Here is a 24,220-nt window from a genome sequence, read left to right on the forward strand (position 1 = left end):
TGGCCATGGCAAGAGTTTTTTGCTGCTATTAGATGTTTCTTGCAATGTCAAACTTCTCCCAAAGCTTTAGTACTAGGATGCTACTAATGCTTCAGTGAATTCACAGCTGCTAAATCTGCCTAAATAAGTAACACTATAATGCCTTAAGTTCCATCACACTGATGGAGCTTTAAATTTGAGGGCCAATTCATGTCCAGCCACTGATTTGAAGGCCTGCCTTGTTGGCAAAACTGAATTTTCCAAGGGAATTAAATGTGAACAATCAACAATAGGCACCATTGGCAAGTAATGAAATGAAAAACAATTAAGCTTGTATATTTCGCATCCTTCACTTTTATTAATAACTTCCATTGCAGTGAGTAAGCATTATGATGAAAATTGATGTGATCCATAATAAGATCCTTGACTAAATCTAGAGAGATACATTTTTGTCCTTTGGACAGCATTTCCTCTTTTCTTGTGTGTTATTTTTCTTTCATGAAGTACAAATTCCACACATTCCATCTCCCAATAAATGAATAATAGAACATATCCATAACTGGGAGATGGTAATATCACTGACAAAGAATACATTAGTGATATGGTGGAGACAACATCCATTGTTAACAATCATCATTGCTAATACAGACACTTCTCTGCACAAGCAAGAATGAAACATAACATATACACAAGTTTGTTTAATGAGTGTTGCACCAATCTATCAACTACAAAGTTGAGAACAAAGCAATTGAGCCTGAACCGAGCTGCTCTTCGGCACTGTAAACATGTGATTTCTCCCGTTGCTCAAGCATATCATGTTAAGTTGGTTTCCGATTCGTGTTGACTGCAACATGGCCATAGGGAATGTTAGTACTCCAAACCAAGTGAGAAAAGAATAAAATGGTATGGCAGTTTCCTTTAATGGTTGAAATAGTTTGGCTATAATATACTCTAATGATATGTTCTAAACTCAATTTTCTTTGCACACTGTCACATTATTCATTGCATCTATCATTGGTGCAGACATGCTAGGAAGCTATGCATATTAAAAAAAAAGCGTACGCACAAAAGGAGTATAAGCATTACTCACTTCACAATATACTTCTCGAGGTTTGCAGCTCCATTTTGCGGTGGGGACACAACTTAAGTAATGACACCAAGAGCAGTGATTATTCAAGTTAACCCCTCTAAGGAGCAAAACCAGCCCAGTAATCAATCTGTCAATTATCCAACTTTCAGATTATTAGGAAGTTGAAAAACTAGGAAAAAGAAGAAAAAGGATTTGTCAAAAACTAAAACAAAGACAAATCAACTTAAAGATAACACCCCATGCATATCAGAGCTCATGAAAAATCCATGAGTATACATCAGATAGAGGCCTTCTTCCAACAAACTTCTTTATTCCTAAACCATTCCAGAAAAAATAAGTATCAAAGGCCTAGTGACTTGGTTATAAGTATCCTCTCACAGATACCATTACAGATAAAACCCCTGATAGAAAAGTTAAAAATGCATCCTCAAGTGCTGGGTTGGGCTCTGTGGAAGCTCAGACACATGCAACAAAATATATTTGCATGTCCAATAAAGAAAAATTGAAACATAGAAAAAAAGAAAAAAACAAGAAAAAGGAAAGGAAAGAAAATGGTGCATTAAGAAAGAGAACTTACCCGGCGCTAAGTAATATGAAAGACACGATCCAAAGTACATACTGATAAGGATTGTGCTTAGAGTTTGTGGGAGGGCGTGCAGACCCAGGTCGAGAATTTCTTTGGCTAACCCATTTATAATGAGGCCGAATCAGGAAGACAAATCCAAGAAGAAAACCTGAGAAAAAGCCTCCAATATGAGCAAAATTGTCAACATGTGGAAGGATGCCAACAGCCAAATTGATTACAATGATAACAAGAAGAGTCACCATAGCAGCAAACTGCAGAAAAAAAAACAACAAAAACGGAAAGGAAAAAATGATGAAAATGCCTTTGGCACAAAGATACATTAGATTATTTATAACAATGCACCATAATAATTAACAGGTTCATTTCTTTTTCTTTTTTTACCTTGTTAGCATATATAGTCCAATTTGTTAAGAGCTCCGATAACATGCCTCCTAGTAAGCCAAATAGTGCACCAGAAGCACCAACAGATATTCCCGACTGTATGAACAGAGCAGACAGTAAACTCCCTCCAAACCCGGATATCACATACAGCAATCCAATTCGAACTGCAAAAGGATCCGCAAAGTAGAAATTTGAATACAAAATTGTGAAAGTAAAACTGTTTAGATAGTTATTTCACTCCAGATACTCAACTCTTTTAAGTTTGCTAAGGAGAATTTATGTAACAAACAACAAAAAAATGGAAATTTGTTGTCATTGTTAATCATAAGAAGAAATATTTGTTCAATTTTCAAATCAAGAATTGCTAATTTAACATACTGTACCATTCAGAAAAATACATCAATAAAAGCTTACAGATACATGATTCTACATTTCTAAGTTCACAAATCGTCAAACAGAATAACTTTCACAAGCAAAGTTCACACACGGGAAAAATACGCAAGGCTAACTACCAGACTCATACCGAATCCAAACTCTTGCTCAAGGCGAATTCCAATGAAAACTAGGCTCAACATGTTGGCAAGCAAATGGATGACCCCACCATGTAACCATATGCAAGAGAAGAGGCGCCAAGCTTGGTGTCCATGAACCACTTTGTCCACTTTGAGTGCACCCATCTTTTCTAATCTGAGGAACAAGTGTTGTTAAAAGGACATGAAACAACTCCAAGAAACATCAAATATCAAATATCAAATATAATAAACTAAGCAAGTAAGCAATTCATCATGAAACATTGAAAGAAGAAATTTCATCTCACCCATCAATTTGGCTACTCAATATTTTCGTATGAAGATGATAACTAAGACGTGATCGCGTATTATATTTCATCTAACAGTTTTTAACTATCATGTACTTCTGGGTACAAATATATGATAAGTGTATTGCTAGTGCCTAGTACTACCAAATTTTTTATGAAATGGGGGAACCAAATCAGCTCCTTTTTTAACCAAAAATATCAAACATTTATCAAATTTAAATAACATATTTATCTAATTGACACATTGGGAGCTTTTTCCTAATAGTAGTACTAAATTAACTATAACTACAACTATAATCATAACTTAGTGAAGATCAGATATTGTCAATCTAAACAAAATAAAAGATGAATTCTTTTTCCCTCTAAGAACTCACGTGGACGAAGAAGGACCAAAGAGAGGGTTCTGTTTGAGGGGCTGAAAGGAGAACCTTCTGAGAAAAGGAGCAAAGCAAGAACCACCAACAACGTAATGTTTGGGGCAATCATTCACATACATTGTCACGATAAACAACGCCACGTTGGCCACCACGAACGACGGAACCAGCCACGGGATCCACCGCTTGAAGGGCTGGAAATGGTGAGCTTCATGATCCCCCAGCGGAGCAACCGGAGCATGAGCAACGCTGTTACTGTTGTCCGCAGAAGTAGTAGGCTTGAAGTTAAGAGCCGTGGCAGAGGAGGAAGATGATGGGGCCTCAGCAATCATGCTCCTTTTGACGAATTATGACCAAAGATTGAAACTTTTGGAGCTCATAAAAATGATTTGAGTGAAAAATCATGGATGGAGGTTTGTGGTGACTCGTGACTGAGCTCAACAGAGAAAAGGACAAATAGATACTAACCTTTTGTTTTGCGAATTTTTTTGTTTTTAATCATTGAAAAATATTTTTAAGTTCTTTATCTTTATAAAATTTAGACGGATCAGTCTCTGACGGAGTCATTTGGACAGAAGAATTGATTCTTTCAAATTTTGTGAAGGTGAGAGATTTAAAAATATTTTAAAATAATCAGAAACAAAAATATCTGCAGGACAAAAGATCAGGAACCTATTTATCTTTTTCTCTATTATTTATTCATACTCTTAATATTATCTATTTTTTGCTTATAAAATTTTGCACAAATAATATATATATATATATACTAAAAGGATAAAAATTATATTTTATACAAAATTAAAATAAAAAACATTAACTCTTAGACCAATACAAGAGTATCCATGCTCTATTTATATTATTTTTTGTGTATAATTATTAAATTAGTTGTTTAAATAGGATTTTTATACCTTCTATATGTGAATTACCTCATATTACAACCAAAGAGTTAGTATGTATTTGCAAGAGAAAATGACATGCAATAGATTTGTTACAATTGAATTAAGGAATGAAAAATCTTACAAATATTTGGAGATGTGTTCTGCAAGTTAACTAACCAAAATATGAGAAATTTGGTATATAGTTTTATCTTTAATATATTTTTATTATCAATAATTTATAAAAAATATTACTTGTAAAATTTAGACTAAAAATCTATTAATTAAAAGAATAAAATATATTATTTTTTGAAAATTTTAAAATTTTTTAAAAATATTCTTAAATTTTATTTTGCTTCAATTTTATCATAAAAGATTTTGATCTGTATCAAATATATTTCTAATAGCTAAATTTTCAAAAATTTATGACTAATTCAACAATAATATATGATAATTATATTTTATTTACCTGTGTTAAAGATTATTCCTGTGGTATTCTTATTGAATTTATTTTAATTTTTTTTAAAAATAATTGTTATAAATATATTTAATGCAAATTAAAAATTTTTAAAATAAAATTAAGACAAAATAAAATTTAAAGATATTTTTGAAATTTGTAGTAAACTTAAAAGACAAAAAATTATACGATTTTTTTAAATTTTAACAAAGATAAGGAAATTCGAATTCGCGATCTCTTAGATGAGTACAGAGAGACTATACTACTAAGTTAAAACTCAAATGATATAACCTTTTCATTCTCACATAGAGATTTCGGGTTCAAAAAATTATACGTTATCCTAATTAAAATATGTCATATTTATTATATACATATATATTTAATTTATAAAATTATAGATTAATAATAATATATAATGTAACATGAGAAGCTAGTTAAAGAAATAGGAACCATGAAAGAGAGATATTAAGGCGGCAAAATGAAGAGGGGAAAATGGTGGCCATTCATATTCTCTTTTATGTTTTTGTGGTAAATCAATTTCTCCAAATCAAATCAAAGCATATGGCGAGTACAACCACGCTCTTAGAGCTTCAACCATGGAACTACAACTACCACCGCGCCTTCTCCCTCAGGATCTCCTCCAAGATCCACCGTGTCTCCGCCACCTCCGACCACCGCCCCGCCGCTCCTTCCTGCATCTTCGTTGGTCCTCTCGAAACCGCCAACCAAGAAACTCTCGAAGCTCTCTACTCTCAAGTATCACTAATCCTCTTCTATTTCCATATTGAATTTTTGTTTCTTGTGCGTGTTGTCTAAAATTCAGCTTTTTGTTTGAAAGTTTCGTTTTTTAACATCTATTGATCTGTTTTCTCTTTTAATTATTATTATGCTATTTCCAACCCTAGATAGAAGGGAGCAGGTTCAATATTTATAGGTGATAAGTAAATAATTTTGACATGCACTCTTCTACTTTTCTCAATAGGCACGGGATGCTTATTATAGTGGCGAACCTTTGATAGTTGATGACATGTTTGATAGAGTGGAGGTAGCTTCCTAAACTACTAATTACAAAGTTCTTTTTGTATAGAATATGAACATCCTTAACTGAAATCAATCTTGGAAACAGTTAAAGCTGAGATGGTACCGTTCAAAATCGGTTATCAAGTATCCTCGATGCAGCATCAGGAGGCAATCAGCATATGCTGATGCAGAGGTAATTTCCCCCTACCCCCATATAGAGTTGGTGATTTCCACTTTTTGGCTCATTGTGTCTCTGAGAAAGTTCGGGTTCTGTGTGATGTGATGTGTTTCTATCGACTGCTTTTAGCTGATACATAATTAGTGGTATATCAAGATATTTGTGTAGTTAGAATGTTCACAAGCGTTTTCCCCAATAGTTTGGCTAAGCTTGTAGAGCTTATGTAAACGTGAATAGGAGAACTCAACTTGTATACTCTTAAAAGCTTATGAGTCAGCTTGAGAGTTTGACAGCCTTGTCCTCTATCTGCCTTTTTTCTTGGCTTTTCTTCACTAGAATATTGATACGTGTGGTTGTAGGGCAGGAAGATCTGTCTATGGTTTTTGCATTGGCAAGCACATGGACCATGTTCCTTGCATTCGGCAGTTTAGTATGCCTTGGGCCGACATTATACACTGTTGGCATGACTTATCAGAATGCATTCAGTTCGGGATTATCACTTGATAGCCAACCATCTGGTCTAGAACTAACCATGGTGAATAGCATATTCGTCGTGCTATGTTTTGTAATTGGATACCCAATTGTTTCGGCTTCAGGTGAAATGATTTTGTTAATTTCTATTTTCTGTTCTTCATTTAAAGTCTTCATCTTCAAATTTGCATGCTGAAAATTGTGTAAAATAACAAGCCCTTCTGTTTAGTTCAATTGATCTAATTCCTTTTATCTTTTTAAATTATTCTTATTCTTATTATTATTTTAAACAGAGAAAAATATTCATTCAGATGTTGTGTTGTCACTCTATGTATTTGTATATTACTAAGTACTAACCACCCTTTCTCACAGTTAAGGTGCTTCAGGGCCTGTGGGTGAATGATTTGGTGGCATTGAAAGGTGCATGTCCAAATTGTGGAGAAGAGGTAATTCCTTATCTGAAATTTTCTTGATTTATTATGTTTCTAAATTCTACCCGGCTAGAGGCACTCACCAAACTCATCCACACTCAGTTAATTCATTTTCCTTCAGGTATTTGCATTTGTGAGAATGGACAGGAATATCGACTCACCACATAGAGCAAATTGTCATGTGTGTGGAAGTATCTTAGAATTCCGCACAAAAGTAGAGGTAGTAAACTAGCAATGTTTAGATTGTTTTTCACTCATCCAAAATGCAATTCATAAAACTAGACTACACCCTCCAAAATATGATGCTGCACTTAACTTGACGTCATCCTTTTGCAGCCATCATCAGTCTCAAGATTAGGCAGAAAATGGGTTTATGGGCGGATTTACCTTGTCTCAGCAAGAGGAAGATTTCGATAGCAGAAGCAACTCATGATCTTTTTGTCCACCATTTTTGAGTTTCTTTGATCAATGATTGTGAAGGGAAGTCTTGGAGCAACGATCGAGTTGTCTCCATATAACCTCAAGGTCACCGGGTTCAAGCTGTGGAAACAGCCATTGATGTAATTATCAGGTTAGGTTGTGTACGTTACACCCATTGGGTGTAGTCCTTACCCGGACCTTGCGTTAACGCGGGATGTTTGTGCACCAGGCTATCATTTTTGATCAATGATTGTGTATAGAAAGGATCAGATTACAACCAATTTGTTTCCTATATTTAGTTTTAGGCTAGAACAAGTTGTGCCTGAAATATCATCTTTTACTTTTTTCACAAGGAAGCTGGCATGTTAGTGGATGGACAACTAATTTCTTTGTTTTGGTCGAGTGTTAGTGTTATATGCGAGATTTCAAAATTGAATTTCCTTTTCTTTTTCTTTTCTTCTGGATATTATGATATCAGAGAATTAGAGGAATATTGAATTCTGATGACAATAATTTAAAGCAGGAAGTCAGGAACTGAAGTCCTATTTATACAGGTTGATCTCTATTTTCTTTGTTTCGTACGAACTCTTGTGATCTAATATGAAATTTCATGAGGCTGGGTTAGATGCCTACTTTATTTGTTAAAATCATGGGTTTATTTGTGATTCTGGCTACCAATTGGTGGTTATAATTTTTATTGGTTCTGTAAATTTATAATTCTTACCATTTGTATCCATCTACCTGATTTTATTTCGAGTACGCCTTAAAGCAAAACAGAAAATAGATAAAACAAAGAATAAATATCCTTTCCAGTATCTAATTATTTCGATATTTATCCAAAAGACGAAGTGTTTTCCAACAATTTTAAAATACCTAATTAGTTTGCAGCAACCAAGATTTCTGATCAAATTGGTCATTATAATTGATCACAAAATGGTTACCTGCTGGTTGGTACGAGATTTATGTAAGATGAAAACTCAAGTGCAGTTGAATTCATGTGAAGTTGATAACTGAAAACCGTTAGATGATTTGACTGTACCTGAGTTTTTACCTTTATGTAAAAATGGTTCATGAAAATAGAAAGTAATAAACCCCTCAAATTGGAACAAGAGTAATCTATGAAATTTGTTTTACAAACAAAATGAACGTTTTAGTGAGAGTTCATTTAGGCTAAGTGCAACCAATTAGCCTATAGTACTTATTAAGTCATTTTTTAACCTTAAAAAAGGGTTATGCCAGGCGATAGCAAGATTTTACACCTTAATGATGAGATGATCTATGTCATACAAACTTATCTCAGAGGAATAAGTACATGGCTTGCTAGGATTAAACATTACTGTTATTATTTTGAACTTATATCTTCATTCCTTTCCAAAATTAAAAAACTGGAAAACTTGGATGAAAAAAAAAAAAAAAATCCTCTATACTAATGCTAATGTTACACCAAGGATAAATGGTCCTTCAGAATTTCGTGGTAAGTAACTTATTTCACAGTTCAACAAACACAGTTTTGTGTTCTGCAATCCAAAATTCGCTGCAACAAGAGGTGTCATTATAAATTAATAGAAGAAACAGCTATTCACCATGGAAAGCAGAAGCTAATGTTCATAATCTGCAAAAATCAGTAACATTCTACACTCAAGTAAAGCAAATAACTGCGATACAAAAGATCTTCCTCATTTTTGTGTGCAACTACCGGCAGTCATGTAATCAAGTAAATCTCTTAGCCGTGTTGGAGATATTCGCAAATATTCCAATGCCCAAACAATCAGAAGTGTGCCAAACTGTAAACTAAAGTCCAGGAAAGCTGCACAAATGTTAAATGCAAAGTCAGATTATACATTAACGAACTGTAAAAGATCTCTCTTCTTTTTGTTAAGTATAATTTTGTTACTCTTGACAGAACAATGACAGACATAGTAAATTACCAGGAAAAGGGTTGTAGATGCAAAAAGCCCCTCTTGGAGGAGGGTACCATGGCCACCAAACTCTTCCTCATCAACCTTCAATATTATTGCATAATAGCCATATATGAATGAAGTTGACAACAGTAAGAAACTGCAACAAAACGAAAACATAGCATCAACATAAAATAAATATCATTTTTTGTAAATAGTGTTAATCGGAAGATCACATCATACTGTAAATCACATAAAAGTGCAATGATAGATTTAATAATATAAATCAAGCCTCAGAAATAACCGAAACGAAAGATAATTTATTCAGTCATATAACATTGTCAGAATCAAGCCTGTAAACTTTCACATAAGTAGGTTTAAAAAAGTCATAAAATCTTCTGCTACATGAGCATATAATATATTATACATGATTGTATAAAATATCAATGATGATTTCGGCTGCAAAAGCTTGAAGATCTTTGTATCTTGCCTCATTATTGAATTTATTTCAACAGAATACTAGATTTTTTCTAGGAGTTAACATATACTAAACCTTGTTACACTAGATGGGAAGGAATGGTTCCATGAATCAGATAACGATGTTTTAATTCTTTTAGATGTTAAAAGTATAATAGAAAATTTACAATTAATAGTACATTGAATTCATAAAACGAAAACAAAGTATTGACACAACATCAACAACAGGGCAACTATTTCCTAAGCAGCAACCTCCTTATTTATAGACTTTATCTTGCTGCTGCTGTGAACAATAAACATGGGCAATTTCCCAAGTGGCCATCTTCTTATTTAGAGTAACAGCCACATATCAATATGAATAGCATCCATGATCCATCATTGAGCTTAATTTATGCAAATCTCAATAACTTTTGATGTTTTAATAGGTCAAAATCTCTTGTGCCCTAGACTAGTCTCAACTCTACAAGGTTATTCACTTTCAATGTTCTCCATAATCAATTAATCAATGGTAGAATCTCATCCGCTCATATCTCCTTTTCTCCAGTATGTACTTTCTTGTCATGTAAATGTTGGAAATTGGACCTAATCCTAAACTATATAATCATGATCATACATTCTCAATAAAATTTTATCAGTAGTATGTTTTTTTTCAGATAAGATGTTTCAAGATTTATGCATGGGCAGGCACAGAGCAATCACAATTCATGAATTCACTTATACAAAATCGCAACTGAATATACAAATTCAATGGTAAATACAAGATGGACACACAAATGGAGGGAGGAAAAAACTTACAGGATAAACCATATTCCTCCAACCAAAGGTATGGCACCCCAAATTAATCCACATACAAGGCCAATGACTTGTCTAATCCAGTGCAACACGTCTCCCAATTGATCCTACAGAAAACAAAACATGCTGTTAACATGATGAGATCAACTCAACTACATAAAAGAGTATGATAAAAGAAGATTCAATATGGTTGTTACATATTATCCTTGTTTAGACCAATTTTTCAGTAGGTAAATTATTTCACTTTACTATATCCAAAATTAGTCCTTTATTTTAAGCCAATTACATGGAAAAATCTAAACTGGGACTAGGAATGGATCTACACAAGCTGAAAGGGGGAAAGAAAGCAAAACCAACAAATATAAAAGATCGTCAATGAAAGAATTGAAGTACAAACCTTGTCCCATGAAGCTTCAGGATCAAACAATTTAGCGAATTTAGAAGGTGAAAGGTGACCATTCTGGTGCTGCTGTTGATGATTCAGCTTAGCGGATTTACCTTCCTTCATAGTGAGAAATTAACAATTTTCACCGATTGGAATTAAAATTAGGAGCAACTGAGTAGTGCGTATCAGCTAATTCGTGTAAAGTTCGGGTTTTTGAACCGAAATTGCGAATCCAAGGGCCAATGATTAGGTTTAGTAATTGGAATGGAACGAAGCACAAAAAGAGAAGAAGGTGAGAGAAGGTTAGGGTTTTGGAATACAAGAAAAACAGAAAAGAACGTGAGTGAGGGTGGAAGAATTTAAAAATTGAAAAAGTTTGGAATTTGATCTGATTCAATAGCACCAAACCATTAAACTACCCACTTGCTTCTGCTGGCTGCGTTGTATTCTCAGTGACAACAGACACCAAATATTTCTTTATCATAAATTCGTTTATTATTTATTATTTATTTTTTAAATCTATGAACCCTAATAACAAGTATATAATATTTAAATTTGAATTTAAATTTTGCTTAAAATATTTCTAAAAAAACTAACTTCTGTACTAAATTTTACTGATAAAAAGGAAATTTAAAATCTTTTACTTTTTAGTATCATTGAATAAGTTAAATCTTTTGAAGTAAAACGGTAATTTTCTAAATTTCTAAAGTATGGTCTAGTTCAGGATTGAATTCAATTTTACTTTTAAAAAATTTACTATTCGTTCGAATTCCAAATTTCCGATCATTAAATTTAAATTTATATATAGTATCCATATATGACTCTTTCTGTTTCTGATCTCCATCCACTGTTTCACTTTGATTTCACTTCAGCTCGGAAGAAGGACCCATTTCTTCCAATTCATCTTTCTTTCCGAACTAGGGTTAGGGTTTTAGTGAGAAATGGGTAGCCCGAAGAAGAACGAAAGCAAGGGCTTTTTTGCCTCCGTATCTTCTAGCTTCTCCGTTTTCAGCAACGCGATGCACCGATCCGTCAATGGGTACTTCCATCATCACTCATTCCTTCAATACTCCTCAAAGCTATAGACTTTACTCACTTAATTGCATCGCTTGGTTCTCTTATGCTTACCAGATTTCTGCATACGCACATGCTAGGATTGTTCATGTGATTTGAACTATTTAGGTTCCCGTATTAGTATTGCTGCAATGCTTGATCTAGTTAGTAGTTAGTAGTACATAAGTGTTCTAATAGGATAAAGAATTCACTTTTTCAACTAAAAGGATGAGATTTTACTTGTTTTGACTTACTTTGCCACATGGTTCTTACATGATTAAAACGGCTAGGTGAAAGAAACTTGGCTGAATTCACTCTCTGTGCTTTGTAGCTCTTAGCTCCATACCAGATAAACTACTGTATGCTGCTTTGAAGAATTTTTGTGCATCATTATGATGGATTATGAATTATGTAGTATAAATAGTCAAAGATAAGTCAGATGAAGTTCCATCTGACTAATAAAGCCATGAAGTTCCATCTGTGATATAATCCTATATGTGTGTCAATTTCCTAACTCCTAAGCCTATTTATATGATTTACCTTTGGTTCTAGACTTTTGGGATATGAAGGTGTAGAAGTCATAAATCCAGAGGGAGGTAAAGAAGATGCAGAGGAAGAAGCTCAGAGGGGAAGATGGAAGCAGGAGGTGTTTATTTCCTTTTTCTTTTTAGAAAGATATTTAAGTTATTTTCTAACCCCTTGTTCAGGCGTTTAGAATCCTTTTTGCAGTTACCCTTTACCTAAGGTAAATTGTTTGTGTGCTTGTTGTCTGAACATTATTATTCATGTTCCCTCTCTTTGGCTTGTGAATTTATAGGATAGAGATAGTTATTGGAAGATGATGCAGAAATATATTGGCGCAGATGTAACATCAATGGTGACACTACCAGTTATTATCTTTGAGCCAATGACTATGCTTCAGAAAATGGCAGAGGTCTGATAACTAGGAGATGTTGGTTGTTATTATTTATGTATTTTGTAATGCCAATTGATTGAGTTTTTATATCGCACGACCTAGTTGATGGAGTACTCCTACTTGTTGGATCGGGCTGATGAATCAGAGGATCCATACATGCGGTTGGTATATGCATGTAAGTTCTTATTCCCCTTCTATTCCTCTTTTTCATGTACCCCTTTTCGAACTTAGAGATATAGTATTAGAAAGGAATCAGTGGCATAGAAGAGACATTTGAAGCATTCAAAATTTCAAACTACTTGTACTCAATTATTTGCATGACTGACTTCCAATTCTATTAGTTCTTCTTCTTGTATTAGAATAACTATGATCCTATCTCTAATTACACTTCATTCTTGTGATACATGTAATCAACTCAGCATCATGGGCTATATCTGTGTACTTTGCATACCAGCGAACATGGAAGCCTTTCAATCCAATCCTTGGAGAGACTTATGAATTGGTTAACCATGGTGGAATTACATTTCTTGCAGAACAGGTATCCATCCAGTATGGGATTCTCATCGGAGCTCTCTAATTCAGATTGTTGTACATCAACTCTCTCTCAAATATGTTTTGTATGACAGCATTTGCAAGAAGTTTAACCACTCCTGTTTGATGTCAAAATGAATGAATATTAAGGATATTCTTAATGTCTCTTTTTCTCTTTTGGTATATATAAGTTCTTTAATTTAAATTTCAGGTGAGTCATCATCCCCCAATGAGTGCTGGGCATGCTGAGAATGACCATTTTGCATATGATGTGACTTCAAAGTTAAAAACAAAGTTTTTGGGAAATTCTGTTGATGTTTATCCTGTTGGAAGGTAATCATCATGAGATTTAATTTGTTGGTACCTTGTTATGTTGTCATTTGTTGTTTAAGAAGGAATTAGTTTTGTGGATTATTGTTCGCAGAACACGAGTGACCCTCAAGAGAGATGGTGTTGTCTTAGATTTGGTGCCTCCACCTACAAAGGTTAACAACTTGATATTTGGCCGGACTTGGGTTGATTCACCCGGGGAAATGATAATGACAAATTTAACAACGGGAGACAAAGCTGTACTGTACTTTCAACCCTGTGGTTGGTTTGGGTCTGTAACATATCCCTCGCTTCTGTTTGAAAAATTAATCATATCCCTCACTACCATTAACTTACAATTTATGCATATGATCATTTGAAGATAATTGAGTAAAGTTTGTTTCCTCCTTCATCTATTTATGACTTCTATTTTTCTTCTTTCATCTGTGTAAGTAGCTACTATTGTCAGCACATACAACCGTTGCTATGTACCTGATTTAGCTCTACCTGTTTCCTGATCTGCTGCAGTGCTGGTCGCTATGAAATTGATGGATATATTTACAATTCTTCTGAGGAGCCTAAAATATTAATGACTGGGAAATGGAATGAATCACTGAGTTACCAACCTTGTGACCCAGAAGGAGAGCCTCTACCAAACACGGAAATGAAAGAGGTGGTTTTTTTTTTCCGTGATAAACCATGACTTATTTATGCATATCTGTTGAGGAGATGCACATATCCTTATGGCCTTGTTTCTGGTATTAAAAATATAACAATGCTGCTATGAAGAAGGCTGATACTTCACCATCGTCATTGCCATTTCCTCTCTAATTAATGCAGGTTTGGCATGTTGCTGATGTTCCACCAAATGATAAATTCCAGTACACACATTTTGCCCACAAAATAAACAGCTTTGACACCGCCCCCAAAAAGTTGCTGGCATCAGACTCTCGTTTACGCCCAGATAGATATGCACTTGAGTTGGGTGATCTGTCGAAAGCTGGAACAGAGAAAACCAGGTTTCTCACCCTCTATTTTCTTGCTTTTTCTGTCACCCTTATGTCCAAACACATTGCAAAGTATTCCAAAAGCAATACAATTATTAATTTAAGAGTTCAATATGATCTCTGTTTTCTTCTATGCTCATTGTTGAGATATTGAAATTATTGAGCTGAGGTAGATGCAAATTCCATTCTTTTATTTATGTTGCTTTTGTTCATTTCCAGCTTGGAGGAGAGGCAGCGAGCTGAAAAGAGAACCCGAGAAGCAAACGGGCATAACTTCACACCAAGATGGTTTGATCTAACTGAAGAGGTGACAACAACTCCATGGGGAGAATTGGAAATCTACCAGTATAATGGTAAATATTCCGAACACCGGGCTTCTATCGATAACTCTGGCAGCATTGATAATGTTGATGTTAAATCAACTGAATTCAATCCATGGCAATATGGTAACTTGTCCACAGAGTGAACAAGTTCCAAATCGCTTTTGGTTCTTGGATGCTACCAAAGTTGTTGTAACTTCCTCTTGATACATGGAAGAAATCATGAATATTTTGGTTTTCTTGTTGGCTTGTGTACATTGTATCTTAAGTTCTGTTCTGCTTAACTGAACTTAATATTTTAATTGAGATATAGAGTTTTAATTGTGATATAGTGTTTTAAATGGAGCCTTATTTGTGATTACTTGTATATACTCAGCCTAATTTGTGAGCATATTTTTCACTCGTGGCCTATTCCTATTATTAAAACTAAAACATGCAAGATATTGAAGGATTCTCAATTTGAATCAATATAATTATAAATCAGCTGAGCTGTTTTCAAGAGAATTATTTAAATGAGATAGTCAATTAATCATCTATCTTAATCAGTTAAAGCACTTTAAATTCTTTTGATGAGATAAGCAAAAGAGACATTCACTTGAGGGATTCAAAAGGTTACTTTTTCAACAAGTTATTCATAATGCTCAATGATGATTCCTATTGGTAACTAGTTTTCACCTTTACCATTTCTCTATTCGGGCTACAAACAATTTAATCATCATGGATCACATACTTTAGGTAGTGTTTATTTACAGAGATTAAAATTAAGATTGGAGAACTAAGACTCGGAATTGTATTTGGTGCCAAAAGCTGGAAGTTTGGAACTAAAATTTTAGTTTCGAGACAAAATTTAAGTTCTTTCAGTATTTTTAGAAAGGGAAGATACAAAGGACTAAAATTTCTAAACACGGAGATTGAAATTTTAAGAATATTTGCTTTAATAACTACAAATATTTTAATAAATATTCTTATTTTTTATACATATTTATCTTAAACCAATAAAATATTAAGACATAACTCAATCCTATATATTTTATATCAAATATAATACAGAAATCTGGCTTTCAAATTATGTAACTAATTCAATGAGTACTTTTTAGATCACAAACTTTTATGATATCCCTTAAATTGTTTTTTGAATTGAGTTAGATCTATTCAATTGTAATACGATTAAGATAAGTTGGTGTTGTCTGTTATGTATGTTCCTTATGTATAGTATATAAATACAAATTCTTTGAATCTCAGATCTGTAACTAGCTTAATAACATAAAATATCATCATCAGATAGAGACAAAAAATGTAAAGCTTTTCCAGCTTTATTTCTAGGGTTAGAAATGGATTCGGATTCCTTTTCGGCTTGCAATTATAATTACGAAGTGGCCAAATCTGCAATCTCTCTCATCTCATGGGCCAGCTTGCATATCCACAAAACTAGAAAAGCTTTATTTGGTTAAACTTGATTATTATTTCTCACTTAACATGAAATTTATATAACAAATAGTAGGCAACTTAGATCTTGTCATACTTCGTTGTAGATAGCTAGGCAACGATGCCTACAAAGGTGTCACAAAAAGGACTTGGCTTATTATTATTATTCAATATTCATCATCACATGTTCATGTGGTTCGTTATATATATATATATAGCTTAAGAGTATGTTCCATGTGTAAATTCTCCACATTAAAATAGAAGTTGCAAAAATATATAATGATAAAGACAATATATATTTATTTGTTGAGAAGATAACGATAATATAATGGATGACGATTTAAAAGTGAGCAACAGGTACCCCTGCGGTTAGCACTCACCTCACCACACATTATTGGATTAAATTAAAATAGTTACACAGGGTTTGAGATTGAATGTGATTGCTTTGCATGTTTATGCTTATTATGCTTTCACTCTCTCTCTCACATTGGTCCCCTCTCCACACTGCATCTAGGACCATGCTTCTATCTCTTTTCTAATCCAAACATATGTAAACTGCGGTTACCTCTTTTTGTATTTTCAGCTTCATTAAACTATGTAAAAAACATAAAATATCAGAAAAATTAATCACATACATATATTTCTATATATTATTCCTCCAAATTATTTTTCTATTATATATACACGTTATTTTACATGGTTTTGTAAAAATGGGTCAAAAATTTTATATGAATTTGGAATTGATTTTTTATACCATGGCCAATTAGGTAAAATACATATATAGACTTACCCATTTTTACAATTTACAAAAAGTAAATACATGTTGACACCTATTGATACCTGATATAATTTGAGACTGCGTTTATTTTTGAGAATAGGATAGGATAAGACACGAGAATAAGATAGAACAAGACACTGATGGACAGAGACACAAAATTTTGTGTTATTGTATTCTGTTTGGTGATAAACTAAAACAAATTATGAAAATTTAATTTATTCTCATTTTTTTTCATTCAAAATATTTGAGATGAAAAATATAATAATAAAAAAATATAATTATGAAAAATTAACAAAAATAATAAAAAAAAGAATGAAAAATAAGTGGACACAAAATACACGAATTTAGTGGACACACTGTCTCTGTCCATATCTCTTCTATCAAACATAATTTTGTGTCTCAGTGTCCGTATCTCAATATCCTATCTCTGTAAACAAACGTAACCTAATTTCTGTTTTTTTAACCATCAAAATAAATTGAATGTTTTGATGAGTGTACTGGATCAAAATGACCGACTGAGCCGGTTAATGGTATAAAACCTTGGAGGGTTTAAGTAAAGGTTCCGTGTACCATGGTTTTTGACAGGGTTTTTGGTTTTTCTGATTCCTGAATTCTTCTTTTTTTAAAAAAAAACAAACAAATTTTCCTGGAAAATTTACAGAGAAAGTGGATGTTTTTTAGCTTTGGCTTCTCCGTTCTCACATTTGCCTTAAAATTCATAACACGTTGCAGGAATTTCGCTTTTCTGAGCAGCAAACTGTAACAAGAGGTGAGACCACGTGTTCCGTTTCATCAACTTCTTTGTTCTTTACGCTAAGTTTTCGGTGCTTTTCAACTCTTGTGTATCACGGTGTCTGGGTGAGGGTTTTCATGCTTCCATGATTTTATCTCTTCTCTCTTTTCTGGAACTTAATGTAATGGCTTAAGCTGTTTGGATTTGATGAGTGGAATTGGTTATTCAATGAGATCTATCGTGTATCATCTGTGATCTATATTGTACTCTGAATTCCGGTTGCTTCTGTGCTAGTGAACTTGTCTTTCTTGTTCGTTGATAATTTATCACCATTTGTTTTCAGAAACTCTTGCTGAGTTGCTGTATTTGTTTTATTTATAGTTTGAGCAGAATTTATCAGTTGAATCTTGAGTTACTTTGTATTTCATTTAAATACGTTTTTATGTTATATCCTCTGTGCTGTGCACGTGATTATCACATTTGAACGAGTGATTATGGACATGTATTATGTATATATTTTTTGTTCGCCTTTACGTCAAGGGAATTGGATCCAGCTTCCAGTGAAAATTTATCAGTTGGCTTCATTTGAAATAGAGGATTGAGAATATTGTTAGATTGGAGTTTCCTTGCATTAAAAGTTTCAGCTGTGAGTGATTCTTTTTGAAATGATGTTTGGCTGAATCTAATTCCTTGCTAATGGAAAAATGATGTCGATTTTGTTTGTAAATATTGATATCTTCCTACCTTTTATTTATTTATTTTAATTTAGTGTTTGTAACTGGTACAATGTAACACATCTGAGCCTTTACTTGTGACTTAGAGTGTATACTGTTAAGCTTTCATATTGAGGTGTGATGAAGAGCCAAAGAGGTCAAGTAATATGAAGATTGTGCATTTATCTGATGATATCAATATTTTCTGGATTACAGGTTTCTTGCGTTTGATCAATCCATTTTGGCATGGTTCCTGAAATATGGTGCTGCAGAAGAGGTTAGACTATGGATTTAATGGCTACGAAGCACCAGCTGTTCCACGCGCTACCCGAACAACTAGAGTAAATATATTCTGCTTCTCATTGGGGCTACTCTCTTTTAATTTATTAAAACCATCCATATAATTATATTTCAAAATATTTTCTAGAGGAGAACCAAATTTCAAAGAAGAGTCCAAGATGATCAAATGTGCGCCATTGATTTATTGGCCACCCTAGCAGGTAAATTCTTTTTCCAAGATAAAGGGAATCCAACCATGCCTAGTGATGCATCAACAGATAAGGATCAGCATGGATTTGTTGAAGGGTGCCAAGATTCAGACAAACCTCTCAAAGATGAGCTTTTTTACAAACGAAGTTTTGACAACAACCACTTCCCTCACTTTTCTTCCCAAACAAACAAACAAAATTGTCCATTGAATGAACTCCAAAATCACGAAATTGATGTCCATTTAGGCAATGCTTCTGTAATAATAAGTTCCTGTAGCTCAGAAAGGCTAGTTTCTGAGAAATTAGTGGATGCCAGATGCCCTAACAAAATGGAAAATTTTACTAGCAAAGACATATTAGGTTCTTCTGGTCATCCAGTGGTTAATTGTTGTAAATTAGATGGTGAAAGTAAAACTAATAAACTAAAGGATAAGCTGCATAAGCTTGAGAAGGTTTCAATTGATCTTGGGACTAAGATGCGTGGTTTTGAGGATCCATCAACTGAAAAGCCTCCTAGACGGATCAGTTTAGGTAGCAAAGCCAAGTTGTCGAAGTATGTTGACATATTTTCCTATAGCTCATTGCCCAAAGGCTGTGACAATGTGTCAGCAGTTAGAAGAGATGATGACGAAAACTTTTCTGGGTCTACTCACCCTTGTACAAAAACGAAGTCCTTTATGCCAGTGACTGGTATACATGGTAGAAGACTAAGGAAATTATTGACTTGTAAATATGGCAAAGTTGCTCAGGAGTCGAAGAATGATACACTTGCTAGCAGTGGTGAGTCATTATTTATGGTATGAAATTAGTTACTGAGCTCTTCTTTCTTTAACTTTCATGCTTCTTTGTATGTTTACTAATCTGGTTTTTCAACTGGAAACATGTTAATTTTAGATGAAACTTTGAAGTCAACTTACTCTAGTAAGAAGAACTACTATAAACGCCAAAGATCTCAGATGAATATTCCTTTCAAAAAGCGGAGGCGGTTTCATTGTAGCTCTGTTTCAAATTCCAGTGGATTTATAAGAAGTGCTGACATTTATTATTCACCTGAGAGTGGTAGGAATCAAGATTCCTCTCCAAGGATGCATGAAGCTTTTAATCTAAATGGCTTCCTCCTATTCAAACTGCTTTTTGTTTTTTATCAGCAATGAAGTACGTTGGGATTATATTTTCTAAATAGATTCCAAAATCTTTTGCGCAGACTGTGGAATACCAGTCTTGGAATCCCCACTAGGATGTAGAAGAGGTGATCCTGGTATGAGAAGATTCTTACATGATTCTTTATGCATTCTGACTTGATTTTGTATAAGAATACAAAGGGGTTCTTACATGTAGATTTTTTTCTTTCAACCAGTGAATATTAGGATCAAGTCATTTACAGTCCCAGAGCTTTTTATTGAGATTCCAGAAACTGCTACCGTAGGATCCTTGAAGGTGTAATATCATAAATTTCATTTACGTGCTTTGTCATAACATAAGTCATTCTGTTTTTTTTTTTTTCACACAACTTATTCTGCTGCAGAGGACAGTTATGGATGCAGTAACTACTGTGCTTGGAGGTGGATTACACGTTGGTGTCGTACTTCAAGGAAAGAAAGTTAGAGATGACAGTAAAACTCTACTTCAAGCTGGAATATCCCATGATAACCAGTTGGATGCTTTGGGTTTCACATTGGAGCCTAATGTTTCACAAAGCCTACCACCTCTACATGCTTCAACATCACATTCTCTAATAAGGTAATCCATAACTAACAAAGTATATTTTCTAGCATCATCAGCATGGTTTTCTGTAATTGTTATTCATAGTTTTGTTCTACAAAATTTTATTGTTGAATTTCACATCTAAAATTTTAAATATGATAATTCAGGTATCCTTCCAATCCAGCTGTAACTCATCAGAGGACTCGAGGTATTTCTGACATGTTACTTGATCATCAAGTAACCAGTTTAGGTAACCATGTTGAAAGTGAGCATGATTCAGCACCTTCTCTAATCAACAAAGTTAAGGAGAAGAGTACCGTAGATTCTAAACAACTGGTTTCTTTTCCTGAAATGAGTAAGGATGAAAAAGTTATGATACCTGTGGTCCAGAAGTCAAAGCGATCTGAGATTTTGCAGCGGCGAATTCGTCGGCCTTTTTCAGTTGATGAAGTGGAAGCACTGATTCAAGCAGTTGAGAAACTGGGAACTGGAAGGTAAGATTTAAGTTTGTTAAATTATTATAATGGGGTCTTCACATATACATTGATAAGTAACTGATTAAGGCCAACAGAAAATAATTAGTTACTAATACCTATACTGTTTGTTTGCAATAATGAAATAAAAGTGCACAGTCTGTCTTCTTTCTTTTAAATGAGTATATGTTTAGATATTTCCTCTGACAATCCCTGATATATTTGTATACTTTTTGTTACAATCAGGTGGCGCGATGTTAAATGTCATGCTTTCGGTAACGTGGACCATCGGACATATGTGGATTTAAAGGTAAAACTGTTTGTGACTTCTTCTGCACCGCAACTACACTAGCTTGTTTATATTGTGTTGATCCGAAAAGGTTTATTTCTTGCTTCTTCATCTTTGAAGTTTGAACTTCTTTGTCAAGGGTTAGATAGTTGAATTCTAGGATGATAGACAGGATACTTTTGGTATGACTTATCTTGAATAAATTGAATTTGTTCTATAAATACTTGATTATCTGTGATAATAATTTAATATAGTGATGGGTCAGAAATAAATAAATAAGCAAACAAGAGTTTAATTTCTATGAATTGTCGGCATAAAAAACGGACATTTAATTAGGTGGTCAAGAACATAAAAATGGCAAACTTCCAAACCCGATATCTAAAAAGAACCACAGCAGCAATACCTTGTTGGATGTCAATATAAAGTCTTTTATATTGTGAGTGCATTTCTGGGATTGAGCAGGATAAATGGAAAACACTGGTGCACACGGCAGGAATATCCCCTCGGCAAAGAAGGGGAGAGCCTGTTCCCCAAGATCTTTTGGACAGGGTCCTAAAAGCACAAGCATATTGGTCCCAGCACCAAACTAAGCAACATCACGAAACTAACCTCTTAGATCAAGGGTTGCCAATAGGACCTGGCTATGTACATGGGATAACTGCATAGGTTTCTGTCTAAATTTCATTGAGCTGTCATTTAGTTTTGTAATTATAATAAATATCCTTGTTCAAAGTTTATTATGTAAGTTAATGATGCAATAGATAGCTGGTTAACACAATTCTTATGATGTCAATGTTACTGTAAATATATTTAAGTTGCTTGTTATGGGAGTGTGTTTTTTACCACTTGACATTGAAATCTATGTGGAAGTGTAATTTTTTTTTTTTTAACCAAAGATAGGAGACTCGAACTCGCAACCTCTTAATTGAGTATGAGGAGACTATGTCATTTGAGCTATTACTCATTGGCTATGTGGAAGTGTAATTACTAATTAGATAAGTAGGTGGTGTATTATTATTATTATTATTATTATTATTATTATTTTGGACAGTGGTAGTTTCATTTCATGTGTGGTTGAAAATGTTTCATGTGCCATTGACACGTTGAAAATAAGAGAGAGCTTATCTTAAAACTTTAATGTATGTATGAATTAATTAAGGTAAATTTTATGATGTCTATAATTTGGTATTTATTTTTATAATAAAATTTAAATATTAATAATTATTTCTTTTTATATTTTTAAAATTAAATATTAATTTTAATTTTTTTAAGTAAGTTAGAAAAACATTTTTAGATGCCATAACAATCATCATTCATTAAATGGAGAACACTGACATAATAAAATTCCATCAAGGTTCGAATCTTAGTGGCCTGATCCAAATCAATCATTACTTCATATTATTGTTGTTGGATCTCTCTATTTTAAAATATGGTCTAATCGAATTTTAGAATTGTTTATGTCTGTAGACACATGCAGAGGACATTACCAGAGGATCAAAGTCACACTCCCTAATACAATGAACCCCATCAATATTTAGTGGTTATTAGACATTCTTTCAAGATTTGACATGTGATGGCTGTTTTATATTGAACCTTATATTCTCAACCTTAAAAAAAAGAGAGAAAAGAAGGAAAGTGATGGCTGTTTTATATTTTCTTATGTTAGTCGCACTTTTTCATTAGAAATAAGTTAATTACATAACTGCCCCCTATTAATATACTTTCAAAAGTTACTACTATTAGAAATAAGTTACTTTCATGGTTAATTATGTCACATACAACTAGTGCCTATCATTATCAATTTGTCATGTATGAAGGATTGATCCACTTAATTATAGCACTAATTATGTGAATAAGTAGGTTGTAGTATTCAAACTTATCATCTATGTAGAGTCTAGAACGTTATCTGGGTCAATGTCATGCTTGAAACCTAATGGATCATGTTTTCCGTAAACTAATCATCATCCTGTTGTTGAGGTTAGGCAATGGTGGAAATATTTCATTATATGATTGGACCCCAACCATTGACCACCTATAACTCAAAAATTCTTAGATTTAAATTTCTAATTTGAAACTTCAAGAAATTGTAGATATCTATAACTCATGCCCTTGAACTTACGTAACCCAGTGGTTAAATTTCAGTGAATAATTCCTTATACCGATACTCTCAAATCATAATCTGCGCAAAGTGTCAATAAAACAATTATCTTAATTTTGTAGACAACTTTGAAAGTTGATTGATGCGAACTCCGCAACGGACATTCATGAGAAAAAGAAAACAATTATAGTAATAAATTATTCATAAAAATATTAAAAAATTTTAATATCAATATAAATATCTTATGACAGGGAAGCTTCAACCAACAAATCCATATTACAATTTAAACATTTCTTGTATTCTAATCTTAATTTCTTAGTATGAATCATTGTCAGAGATGATGTTAGTTCTAAAGTCGAAAGTGATTATTCATATGAATATATTTTTACATAAAAATAATAATTATTTATTAATTTAATATATGTTACTTAAATTATTTAATGTAAAATATATAACGTCTTAATTAATATAAATATCAAGATATATTTTGTGTGAGTTGTCATTCCATTTCAATACAAATCATAAATTATTCCAGGCAGAATTGCCAAACCTTGTCTTGCTGATCACGTTATTTTATTTTAATTGTCAGAAAATTCTAACAAGCATTCCTTTTTTGAGGGAAACTAACAAAAAAATGCCTCATTTAGCTGACTTCATGTCTAACCAAAATGGTTGGGACTTGAGAGAATATGTGGCTAAGGATCAACTATAGCATGATGCATGCATATTGTATTGTATTTGCATAATTTATG

The 24,220-nt window shown here is 33.3% G+C and overlaps 5 protein-coding genes and 1 long non-coding RNA gene across 7 annotated transcripts; 3 read left to right on the top strand and 3 right to left on the bottom strand.

Annotated features, from left to right (window-relative positions):
* Nucleotides 1-294: 294 nt before the first annotated feature.
* On the bottom strand, nucleotides 295-4,995 carry LOC112736642 (RHOMBOID-like protein 1). Its single transcript, XM_025786179.3, has 6 exons — nucleotides 3,228-4,995; nucleotides 2,560-2,723; nucleotides 2,037-2,200; nucleotides 1,647-1,906; nucleotides 1,070-1,196; nucleotides 295-823 (listed from the first exon to the last, which is right to left on the bottom strand). The coding sequence occupies exons 1-6, from the start codon at nucleotides 3,557-3,559 to the stop codon at nucleotides 701-703; spliced, it is 1,170 nt and encodes a 389-aa protein (XP_025641964.1). The 5' UTR covers nucleotides 3,560-4,995; the 3' UTR covers nucleotides 295-700.
* A 1-nt stretch (nucleotide 4,996) lies between these two features.
* On the top strand, nucleotides 4,997-7,632 carry LOC112736643 (uncharacterized). Of its 2 annotated transcripts, none has more exons than XM_025786180.2 (7): nucleotides 4,997-5,315; nucleotides 5,542-5,604; nucleotides 5,686-5,772; nucleotides 6,122-6,353; nucleotides 6,601-6,674; nucleotides 6,781-6,879; nucleotides 6,996-7,632. In XM_025786180.2, exons 1-7 carry the CDS (start codon nucleotides 5,052-5,054, stop codon nucleotides 7,074-7,076), a joined length of 900 nt encoding a protein of 299 aa, XP_025641965.1. In that variant the 5' UTR covers nucleotides 4,997-5,051; the 3' UTR covers nucleotides 7,077-7,632. The 2 variants fall into 2 exon arrangements, 1 of the variants encoding a protein (XP_025641965.1); XR_003168806.2 differs by having other exon boundaries at nucleotides 5,052-5,315; nucleotides 6,762-6,879.
* Nucleotides 7,633-8,517: 885 nt separating this feature from the next.
* Nucleotides 8,518-11,144, bottom strand: LOC112736645 (uncharacterized). The gene is made up of 4 exons (XM_025786181.3): nucleotides 10,644-11,144; nucleotides 10,250-10,353; nucleotides 9,008-9,137; nucleotides 8,518-8,886 (listed from the first exon to the last, which is right to left on the bottom strand). The coding sequence occupies exons 1-4, from the start codon at nucleotides 10,752-10,754 to the stop codon at nucleotides 8,848-8,850; spliced, it is 384 nt and encodes a 127-aa protein (XP_025641966.1). The 5' UTR covers nucleotides 10,755-11,144; the 3' UTR covers nucleotides 8,518-8,847.
* A 179-nt stretch (nucleotides 11,145-11,323) lies between these two features.
* On the top strand, nucleotides 11,324-15,094 carry LOC112736641 (oxysterol-binding protein-related protein 3C). Its single transcript, XM_025786178.3, has 10 exons — nucleotides 11,324-11,670; nucleotides 12,237-12,330; nucleotides 12,502-12,618; nucleotides 12,703-12,775; nucleotides 13,020-13,138; nucleotides 13,343-13,464; nucleotides 13,556-13,732; nucleotides 13,969-14,113; nucleotides 14,281-14,459; nucleotides 14,667-15,094. The coding sequence occupies exons 1-10, from the start codon at nucleotides 11,573-11,575 to the stop codon at nucleotides 14,911-14,913; spliced, it is 1,371 nt and encodes a 456-aa protein (XP_025641963.1). The 5' UTR covers nucleotides 11,324-11,572; the 3' UTR covers nucleotides 14,914-15,094.
* A 2,437-nt stretch (nucleotides 15,095-17,531) lies between these two features.
* Nucleotides 17,532-22,195, top strand: LOC112736646 (telomere repeat-binding protein 5). Its single transcript, XM_025786182.3, has 10 exons — nucleotides 17,532-17,739; nucleotides 18,633-18,757; nucleotides 18,844-19,684; nucleotides 19,799-19,963; nucleotides 20,109-20,162; nucleotides 20,262-20,341; nucleotides 20,430-20,644; nucleotides 20,776-21,102; nucleotides 21,328-21,391; nucleotides 21,833-22,195. Exons 2-10 carry the CDS (start codon nucleotides 18,677-18,679, stop codon nucleotides 22,034-22,036), a joined length of 2,031 nt encoding a protein of 676 aa, XP_025641967.1. The 5' UTR covers nucleotides 17,532-17,739; nucleotides 18,633-18,676; the 3' UTR covers nucleotides 22,037-22,195.
* LOC140178056 (uncharacterized) lies at nucleotides 20,646-22,056 on the bottom strand. Its single transcript, XR_011870163.1, has 2 exons — nucleotides 21,774-22,056; nucleotides 20,646-21,095 (listed from the first exon to the last, which is right to left on the bottom strand). It is a non-coding gene; the product is annotated as an uncharacterized lncRNA (long non-coding RNA).
* Nucleotides 22,196-24,220: the final 2,025 nt, after the last annotated feature.

This window comes from Arachis hypogaea, chromosome 13 (genome assembly GCF_003086295.3).
Source record: "Arachis hypogaea cultivar Tifrunner chromosome 13, arahy.Tifrunner.gnm2.J5K5, whole genome shotgun sequence".
NCBI classification, from domain to species: Eukaryota; Viridiplantae; Streptophyta; class Magnoliopsida; order Fabales; family Fabaceae; genus Arachis; species Arachis hypogaea.

What these genes read in the sequence shown, in the direction of transcription:
- LOC112736641 (XM_025786178.3), top strand. Translation starts at nt 11,573, where the DNA reads ATGGGTAGCCCGAAGAAGAACGAAAGCAAGGGCTTTTTTGCCTCCGTA. An exon ending in CATGCGGTTGGTATATGCAT is followed by an intron (nt 12,776 to 13,019) that starts GTAAGTTCTTAT and finishes TAATCAACTCAG; the next exon opens with CATCATGGGCTATATCTGTG. An exon ending in CAACCCTGTGGTTGGTTTGG is followed by an intron (nt 13,733 to 13,968) that starts GTCTGTAACATA and finishes GATCTGCTGCAG; the next exon opens with TGCTGGTCGCTATGAAATTG.
- LOC112736643 (XM_025786180.2), top strand. Translation starts at nt 5,052, where the DNA reads ATGGTGGCCATTCATATTCTCTTTTATGTTTTTGTGGTAAATCAATTT. An exon ending in TCGAAGCTCTCTACTCTCAA is followed by an intron (nt 5,316 to 5,541) that starts GTATCACTAATC and finishes TTTTCTCAATAG; the next exon opens with GCACGGGATGCTTATTATAG. An exon ending in AATTCCGCACAAAAGTAGAG is followed by an intron (nt 6,880 to 6,995) that starts GTAGTAAACTAG and finishes ATCCTTTTGCAG; the next exon opens with CCATCATCAGTCTCAAGATT.
- LOC112736642 (XM_025786179.3), bottom strand. Translation starts at nt 3,559, where the DNA reads ATGATTGCTGAGGCCCCATCATCTTCCTCCTCTGCCACGGCTCTTAAC. An exon ending in TGAGCAAGAGTTTGGATTCG is followed by an intron (nt 2,201 to 2,559) that starts GTATGAGTCTGG and finishes ATCCTTTTGCAG; the next exon opens with TTCGAATTGGATTGCTGTAT. An exon ending in TTCATATTACTTAGCGCCGG is followed by an intron (nt 1,197 to 1,646) that starts GTAAGTTCTCTT and finishes GATAATTGACAG; the next exon opens with ATTGATTACTGGGCTGGTTT.
- LOC112736645 (XM_025786181.3), bottom strand. Translation starts at nt 10,754, where the DNA reads ATGAAGGAAGGTAAATCCGCTAAGCTGAATCATCAACAGCAGCACCAG. An exon ending in CTGAAGCTTCATGGGACAAG is followed by an intron (nt 10,354 to 10,643) that starts GTTTGTACTTCA and finishes TGTTTTCTGTAG; the next exon opens with GATCAATTGGGAGACGTGTT. An exon ending in CATCTACAACCCTTTTCCTG is followed by an intron (nt 8,887 to 9,007) that starts GTAATTTACTAT and finishes ACATTTGTGCAG; the next exon opens with CTTTCCTGGACTTTAGTTTA.
- LOC112736646 (XM_025786182.3), top strand. Translation starts at nt 18,677, where the DNA reads ATGGTGCTGCAGAAGAGGTTAGACTATGGATTTAATGGCTACGAAGCA. An exon ending in TTATTATTCACCTGAGAGTG is followed by an intron (nt 19,964 to 20,108) that starts GTAGGAATCAAG and finishes TCTTTTGCGCAG; the next exon opens with ACTGTGGAATACCAGTCTTG. An exon ending in ATGTAGAAGAGGTGATCCTG is followed by an intron (nt 20,163 to 20,261) that starts GTATGAGAAGAT and finishes TCTTTCAACCAG; the next exon opens with TGAATATTAGGATCAAGTCA.